At 49.2% G+C, this 8,209-nt stretch overlaps 2 protein-coding genes across 2 annotated transcripts in view; one reads left to right on the plus strand and one right to left on the minus strand.

The window, feature by feature from the left end:
• On the minus strand, window positions 1–3,225 carry RPL7 (ribosomal protein L7). The gene is made up of 7 exons (XM_004011739.6): window positions 3,193–3,225; window positions 2,405–2,513; window positions 1,971–2,137; window positions 1,356–1,493; window positions 1,146–1,255; window positions 613–822; window positions 1–338 (listed from the first exon to the last, which is right to left on the minus strand). The coding sequence occupies exons 1-6, from the start codon at window positions 3,204–3,206 to the stop codon at window positions 614–616; spliced, it is 747 nt and encodes a 248-aa protein (XP_004011788.1). The 5' UTR covers window positions 3,207–3,225; the 3' UTR covers window positions 1–338; window position 613.
• A 1,004-nt stretch (window positions 3,226–4,229) lies between these two features.
• The window catches only part of RDH10 (retinol dehydrogenase 10), a 29,460-nt gene continuing 25,480 nt past the window's right edge, over window positions 4,230–8,209 (plus strand). The window contains exons 1-2 of the mRNA XM_015097815.4: window positions 4,230–5,158; window positions 6,779–7,014. Coding sequence (XP_014953301.2) covers window positions 4,870–5,158; window positions 6,779–7,014 — 525 coding nt within the window. The 5' untranslated portion in view covers window positions 4,230–4,869. The remainder of the gene's footprint in view (window positions 5,159–6,778; window positions 7,015–8,209) is intronic.

Below are 8,209 nucleotides of genomic sequence, written 5' to 3' on the forward strand. Positions count from 1 at the left end.
TTGAATTTCTGCAACATTTTTAATCTGTAAACTGAACTTTTCATCATGCACAAAGGCCTATGAAATAGGCTTTCTTAGATTAGACCCAGTTTGGCCAACTGAAAATGGAAAATCAGGATGTTTTTTGTATAGGAAAATCTTCAATAAACCCAAGGAATGTTTTTCACAAGACACAGGCTGAACCCTAAGTTTTGCATCCAAGAGGCCAGGCGGTTGATTTGACTTTATCTTGTCGCACCAAGATTTGCAAAGGAAAGGTAAAAGTCAACCAAGACAGTACATTTCAATTTGTTTCAATTGTTTATTAACCAGAACACAAAAATAATCCTGGTAGATACCTGAAAGGAAGGAAAAAAACCCCATTAAACATAATAATTAAAAATTAACATATACCAGGAGTTATCAATACCAATTGTTCCCACTTTTAAGTAGGAAAAAAAAACCAGGCCTTTTCTTCTCTCCATATAGTCCTCAAAAGGGAAAACCAAATCAACTGTGATCATATTACATGGTTGATTTTCCCCCATTAAATGCCAACTCAGCAAAACCCTTATCAGCATTTAGATCAATTTACTCTAGCATTAAGTAAACTTTCTGGATGTAGTTGCTCACCTTAGTTCATCCTTCTAATAAGCCTGTTGATCTGGTCTTCCCTGTTGCCAGCATCTCCACCTTCTACAAAATGGGTGGTCTTTTTCTTCATTCCACCTCGTGGAGAAGACAATTTAAAGGGCCACAGGAAGTTGTTTGCTTCTTTGAAACGTTTTCCAACGGTATAGATCTCATGAATCAGATCCTCCATGCAGATGATTCCGTATTTCCCTGAATGTGTTCAAGATTATTTAAGGTTATTAAAATTGTTTATTTTGAGACTATTACATTTTAAGGCATTAAAGAGTATAGGCTGTAACAGAGTTAATGGTAAATCAAGAGTGAAATTAACAAGGAAATATGAGGCTTTACATACAAAGATACAGCTCAAGCCAGTGAAATCACACCTTCCATTTTTTCATAAACAGTATTGGGAATAGGGAAAGTTCTTAAACAGTAAGAATAGCCAGGCTATTCTCAAGACACCAAAAAACAGCTTGTCTGATACAATAAATTTTATAATAATTACCTTTCCCCAAAAAGGCAGAACCTACCAAGAGATCGAGCAATCAATGCATTGTCTGTCAGGGCAATTCGCTTTTTGTTGATTTTGCCATAACCACGCTTGTAGATCAATTCATTTACAGACTTCAGATTTGGGTATCTAAATACAAAAAGAAAAACAGGCATAAATGACCAAATAAGACTATCACTGTCAAAACCTCTATAATTCGTTTACCAAAAAAGAAGTCAAAGACACCTACCCCCATGCAATGTATGGCTCCACAATTCTCAGCATATTAATTGATGCCTTGTTGAGCTTCACAAAGGTGCCGTTGAAGATCTGCCGGAGGCGAAGGAGCTGCAGCACCTTTCGAACCTTTGGGCTCACACCGTTGATACTGCAAGGAGAAAACACAGAAAATTCCTTTAGCTTTCATCAAACCTTTTATAATAAAAAGACAGGGAACTAACATTTTGGGGCAACAAATCACACCCAAATAGGAATAATCTCCTGTTACAAGACCACTCTTTCCTTTAGTTATAGCTGTATTCCATCACCTGTCAACTTGCCTCCCCTGCAAGGAAACAGTCTTTTGGTATCTATTTTTCATATTCAAAAACTTCCCCAATGCTCTTATTACTTCCTTTTGTATAGATCTGTTTTAAGTCATTCTCCAGGACACTGAACTCAAGTGCTCAGAGAATGGACACACGCTTTGGGCACAGGGCTTATCACTAAAATACTCCCCCACCCCATTCCACTTACCATTCAAGTTTCTGTTCCAGTGTATGAGAACCAAGGTCCCCACAAAAGTGAAATTTTGCAGAGTGGAGTTTTCCCTTTAAAAATAAAATGCAATAAAAACTGAACTTACCCTCTGATCCTGATGACAAACGCCAATTTGGGTTCCGCGGGTACATAGAAGTTGCCGGCTTTTCGTGCCATCCTAGCCATTCGAATTTCAGTTCTGTACATCTGCCTGTATTCCTTGTGGTAATGCTTAGCTTTTTCATAGATAAGCTTCCTCCTTGCCTTTCGAAGCTGGAAAACCAACATTCTTCTTATTCATTTGCTTTTTGGCTCCCAAACACAATTAGCAATACCAGTTAACAGAATACTCTTCTCTTGAAACTTTCTCACCACATATATATGACCATTCCAAGAGAAAGACACCAATTTCATTAGAAAAGATCATTCTAAAAGTTAACCACACTGGTACAGTAGCTGAAATAAGCCTTGTTAAAAATATCCAACCGATTTTCAATCACAGGACCTCTTCTTTACTGGTGAGTCAAAAAGTTTACTTACCATCTTTTGGGCAAACTTCTTTCTCAGTCGCTTGATCTTAAGCTCTGCGAAATTCTTCCGCTTTTTCTTAAGGGTTTCTGGCACAGCAGGAACCTTCTTTTTCTTCTCTCTGACAACAGCAGACAGAAAAAGAGTTAAAAGGCCCGCAGCACTACATCACTCCCCATTCAGTACTGAGCATGCTCTCAACGTACCTTTAACTGTTCTAGTATGCTATGCCTGTGATCTTTATGTCTAACAAGGGCCACTGTCTTTAAAACGAGTCATAAAGACAATCAATTCACATTTAACCTACAATCAGTCCCGGGGTCCCCAAGACAACAAAAATAGCGACAGCCAAACACAGAGAGTCAAAGACTACTCCAAGACACTGACCCCTAGACTATTAGAGTGACTCGTAAACTACCAACCACCACCCCGATTCAAACCTCAAGTTCCACATGTTTAAGCAAAGGCCTGATACCAGGGACGCTTAGGGCAAAAGCCAGCTAAGGAAGAACCCAATTCGGAGGTTCTGACCCTCCCCCGTAGAACGAGGAACTGGATAACCCGCCAACCCCACATATATTCAGCTCTCACACCTTGTTCCCGGTACCTCCAAGACCTCCTCCCTAAGGCCTCCTGAATCCCATCTTAGCCTAAGACCACCAGTAGTGTCACAGCGCGTCACAAACACACAGATATGTTGTCAAAGATACAAGCTACAGACGGATAGAGGGAGACAGGGACTGGAGGGCTCTGGTTTCGGGGATGGAGGAGGATACTCGAGACGACGAGGAGAAACTTACTCTGCACCCTCCATGGTTCCAGCCGGGAAAGAGGAAGTTGGCGCATGCGCGCTGTCCACTTAAAGACGGCGAGGATGAAGCCCCACGACTCATAGGTGTCTCGAGATAAGCCAGAAAAGAACTCGGAACTAAGAACTCGACTCGCAGACGCAGAGCCAAGAATGCCTGACTCAGCCTCTTTAAGATCAAGTTTCGGGTAAAATATGTATGGGGAAAATGAATACATTGGCTAGACTCTAATCGATACGATGAGAGCAAAGCGTGCCGATTCCTTGACTATTCGGGGTCCTAATCTTTAGGCTGCGTCGACAGGATATGGCTCGAATTCTACCCAGTAATATATGCAAACGACACGCCGGCGGGGCGCGAACTACAAATCCCGGCATGCATCACGTTCACGGCCCGCCCGCCGAAAGGGCAACGCCGGTCCGTGTCTGAAGGGAAGCGCGGCGGTGGTGGTGCCAGCAGGGTAAATGGGGAGCCTCTTGGCCTTCGACCCAAAGGGCCAGCTACGATTCTAGGCTGCTCTCGGCTTTTGGCCGCCTTCCCGGCCCTTCGCTAACACCAGCAGCCGACCGGCACGCCCGTTGCCGCGCTGCCGAGGTCCTTGTCTTCGTTCCTTCAGACTGCAGGGCTGTCTTCCGCAGCGCCTGATCGCCGGCGGAGCCGTCCAGAACTCCTGGGTTAACGAAAGTGACTTAGACGGGTGAAAAGCGAGGACCAGACGGCCGGAGGAGGACAGCCCGGGCACTGCCGACTGTCCGGCCTGGCGGGCGGAGGTCGGGACGCCCCAAGGCGGGGTGGGGGTGGGGGCGTGAACCGCGATGGGAGGTGCAAGGAGGGCTGGAGGCTGCGGCCACGGCCGTGTGAGAGGGGCTGCCCCGCCGCTGCTCGGCGGACGGCGGGCGGGCGGGGGGCTGGGCCGGGGGCGGGGTGCGCCCGGGGGGCGGGGAGGGCTGAGCTGGGGGAGGGCCGATGCCGCCGCCGGCTCTTCCCGGTCGCGGGTTATATATCGCGGAGCGTGGAGCCCGCTCAGCGGCGGCTGGCGGCTCAGCTACTCGCCAGTGGCGCTGCGCTGCGGAACCCGGTGCCCGAGTGACAGCCGCGGGGGGGCGCAGGGCCAGGGTCCACGAGACCGCGAAGGCAGCCGCAAGCCGTGGGGGAGCGCTCGCCGGCGCCGATCGAGTCCCCTCTTCCCGGCGCTCCCGCTGCCCCGCACCCGACTCTCCCATCCTCTCGCAACTTGGGTCAAGTTGACAACTCCCGCGGCGGCCGGCCGACCCGTGCCGTCTCCGCCACGCGCCCCTCGCCCGGAGTGAGAGGGAGCCGCGGCGGCGCCTTGGCCATGAGAGCCGCGCGCGCTGCCTAACTCGCGGCTGTCACCGCCGCTGCAGCGGGACCGGCCGGCGGGGCGGGCGCTCCGGGACCGGCGGGCAGCAGCCGGCAGGAGGCGCCGAGCCGGGCACAGCCTGGGGCCACCGCGCCGAGCCCGGGCGGGAGTGGCCCCGCGCGAGCCGGGAGCGGCGCCGCGCACTCCAGCCCGGCGGGCACCTCGAGGGCGGGCGCGGGGCGCAGCCTTCGGGTCCCAGCAGCTCTGACCAGCGCCCCCGGGGCAGCTCGGGGAGGGGGGCGGACGCAGGCGCTGGGCTTGTGCGGGGGCTCCCCCAGGACGTCGCGATGAACATCGTGGTGGAGTTCTTCGTGGTCACTTTCAAAGTGCTCTGGGCGTTCGTGCTGGCCGCAGCGCGCTGGTTGGTGCGGCCCAAGGAGAAGAGCGTGGCCGGCCAGGTGTGCCTTATTACGGGCGCCGGCAGCGGCCTGGGCCGCCTCTTCGCGCTGGAGTTCGCCCGGCGCCGGGCGCTGCTGGTGCTCTGGGACATCAACACCCAGAGCAACGAGGAGACGGCGGGCATGGTGCGCCACATCTACCGCGACCTGGAGGCGGCCGACGCCGCGGCGCTGCAAGGTAACTCGGACCGGCGCCCGCGGCATTGTTGGGTCAAGCCTCTTCCCAGCCCCGCGCCCTCCCCCCTAGGGCGCCGGAACCCCACGGTCACAGCCGGTCCTGCTCCCGAGGAAGAGCACCCTACCCCCCGCAGCCCAGGCTTCCGCGAGTGGAATTTGCCCCCTGATCAGGGGCATGGGCCCTTCTGTATCAGAAGGGAGAAAGTGTGCCAAAGCCCGGTCTTAACGGAGGTCCAGTCCCTTTGGGGAAGACTGTGGGCTAAGAGTCTAAGCAGGGCGAGGGAACTTGGGACCCCCGGTTTGAATCCTAAAGAGATGTCTCAGTCTCGTTTGGGAAGGAGAAACTAGTGTCTTTGGGAAGTTGTTCTCAGACTCGCTCATTGATGCATACGTGTAAGTTACTGCGGTCTGAGGGGCTGAGAAGAGGGCAGCATTGATGATTTCACTATAAGTTTAGCCACGGGAAAATAATTAACATTGTTGCACCGGAGATGTTAAGTCAGTGCTTGAGTTACATATTCAGCCCGACTGAAAGACACCCGGCCTCTTAAGGCAAAACGCTTGAAGGATTTAAGCCTTATTGTAAAATTAATTCCATGTTTTTGATAACCTTAGGAAATCTGCATTTCTGGGTATTTATTAACTAACCTGAGTCTGAGACTTAAAAAAAAAAGCCAAAGTGGAAAACATAACCGACCATAAGTATCGGTTGGATTTGATAATGGCTCTTGCTTTTTGACAATTTTTTCATTTCCAGAGAAAACACCCAATTATATTGGGAGGATTAACTTGGACACCACCCCTCCCTGATATCGATTGTCACCAAAATTATTGGCACCTGTCTTTTATGTCAGAAAACCGAAGGTCAAAACTGGTACATCTCCATTGGTATGAGGGTAGCAAACAGATTTCTGTGCTCCCTGCCCAAACCTAAAAGAGAAAGGTGGTTGTTTTCCAGAGAAGAGATCAGGTTTTTAGATTGAGTTCTTTTACAGGAAAATCGCACATTTACCTGTCAACTCGGTTTATGTAAGTCTGCTTCTTGGGGGTTTTAGCTACTCCAGATAGGACCAACCAGTGTGATCCCCACTTTGTCATAACAAATTCGGTTCATTTCTGGACTTTGGCTGAATTCAGATTATTAATTACAGTTTTGATTTGTGAGCCTCGGGGCTCGCAGACAGACTAAATAGAGTAAGAGCTGCTTCTGACCACTGTTCCCCCCAAAGAGAAGTGTGTGTGTGTGTGTGTGTGTGTGTGTGTGTGTTTGGGAGGAGGAGGTGTTACTCTCTGGGCTGAGATCCGTTCATTCCAGGTGTCTTTAGCCTCCAGAAAGCCAATCCCATGAGGTCTGACTTGTATTGGGCTGGTCACAATTACATGATTTTCCCCTAAGCAAAGTTATCCAGTAAATTGCTGTAATTCCCAGACTAGAGGGAGGAAGGCAGCTGTAAGTGCAGTCATTGGCAAGCCTTATGGTGTTAGAAACTTGAAGCTCACTGTAGTATTTTTGTTTTGTGTGATCTTTGTCCTACTGATGGCCACGTGACTCACGTTTTGCACCCCCTCCCATCCCTTCTCTGTTCTGTTTCTTTCCCTTCATCTGGACTTCTGAGGACAGCGGGGAACGGTGAGGAAGAAATTCTGCCCCACTGTAACCTGCAGGTTTTTACCTACACCTGTGATGTGGGAAAGAGGGAGAACGTCTACCTGACAGCGGAAAGGGTCCGGAAGGAAGTTGGCGAGGTCTCCGTCCTGGTCAATAATGCCGGCGTGGTGTCTGGGCATCACCTCCTGGAATGTCCCGATGAGCTCATTGAGAGAACCATGATGGTCAATTGCCACGCACACTTCTGGGTAAATATAAACATCCTTGTTTTTATTATTGGGCCCTACTCAGCAAGAAGGTTGGGAAAGAGCGAGACTTCAGTACCAGCCTGAAAGCCACCTGCACTCTTTCACCCACAAAGCTTCCTTCCAACTCTCTCTTCCCCCCCTGGTGAATTACAGCATATGCCGGTTACTATTAAATGATTGTTTTCCTCCCCCCGCCCCCCACTCCCAATTCAGAACTTCTGGAGAGGGTAGAGGACTGAACATTTTGAACTAGTTTGAAAGATTGCCATAAAAATAACAAGAGGGAGTATAAAACCCTGGGTTTGTTTATTTTACTTTCTGTTGAGTTTGTAAAACATCAGTTGTTCTTATGAATTCCTAAAGTCAGAGTTTAGGCTTCCAAATTACTGCTGAGCCACATTTCAGAAAGCGCCAAAGATTCTGAGATCAGCATCTGTGGTCCAGTGGGAGTGGTCAGGCCACCCTGGCAGCCACTTACCATCCATTGACTATCCCCAGGGTCTGTGGCATATTGGGGCATATCTCAGAACTTTCTCAGCTTAGAAGATAAATCTCTAAGAAGTCACTCTGAAAGGACCACAGAGTTCCTCTGTAGGGGGCAGAGGGGTTGAGAGTTGAGACCTGGCAAAACAGAGACTTGAACCATTTCAGCCTCCAGTCATCACAGAACTATTACCTCATCTAAATAGATGAGAGAGCGGGCCTTCTGCTCTGGGGGCAAAGCTAATCCCGGTTTGCCAGCTGACCTTTTCTAACGGTAGGCGTGACGCTCTCCCCTTTAACTGTACACTCTTGACCCACTTTATGCTCTTCTAACCCCGCTTTACTTTTGTAGGCAGGTGGGATCCAATAAAGCAGGGATAAGGAAATAGGATTTTTGTTTATTTGTTGTCTCATAGGCGGATTAGTCTCCTAACAGAGCACAACAAAGAACTGTTTCTCCTAAATAGGTCACATTAAACCTCATTAATTTTTTAGCAACTGCTTAAAAACTTAATCTGGCTTTAGAAGTACTCGTTCAAACGTTGCTCCTTGAACAGTAAACCACTTCTCTGACCCCTGCAGAAGCTCATTTTAATGTTGTCTATTCAAGCGTGAGCTTTAAATCATTTCCAAAGCTCTAAAACTGAACATATAAATGACAGACGCTAACTCATACCTATGTTTTAAGCGCGTAAAGTTACCAAATACAGTT

This window comes from Ovis aries, chromosome 9 (assembly GCF_016772045.2).
Source record: "Ovis aries strain OAR_USU_Benz2616 breed Rambouillet chromosome 9, ARS-UI_Ramb_v3.0, whole genome shotgun sequence".
Taxonomy (NCBI): domain Eukaryota; kingdom Metazoa; phylum Chordata; class Mammalia; order Artiodactyla; family Bovidae; genus Ovis; species Ovis aries.

Excerpts from the sequence above, each read along its gene's own strand:
- RPL7 (XM_004011739.6), bottom strand. Across the intron at positions 1,256-1,355 it reads GAGCCATACATTGCATGGGG|ATACCCAAATCTGAAGTCTG; the intron begins GTAGGTGTCTTT and ends TTTTGTATTTAG. Across the intron at positions 823-1,145 it reads ATTGATTGCTCGATCTCTTG|GGAAATACGGAATCATCTGC; the intron begins GTAGGTTCTGCC and ends GAACACATTCAG.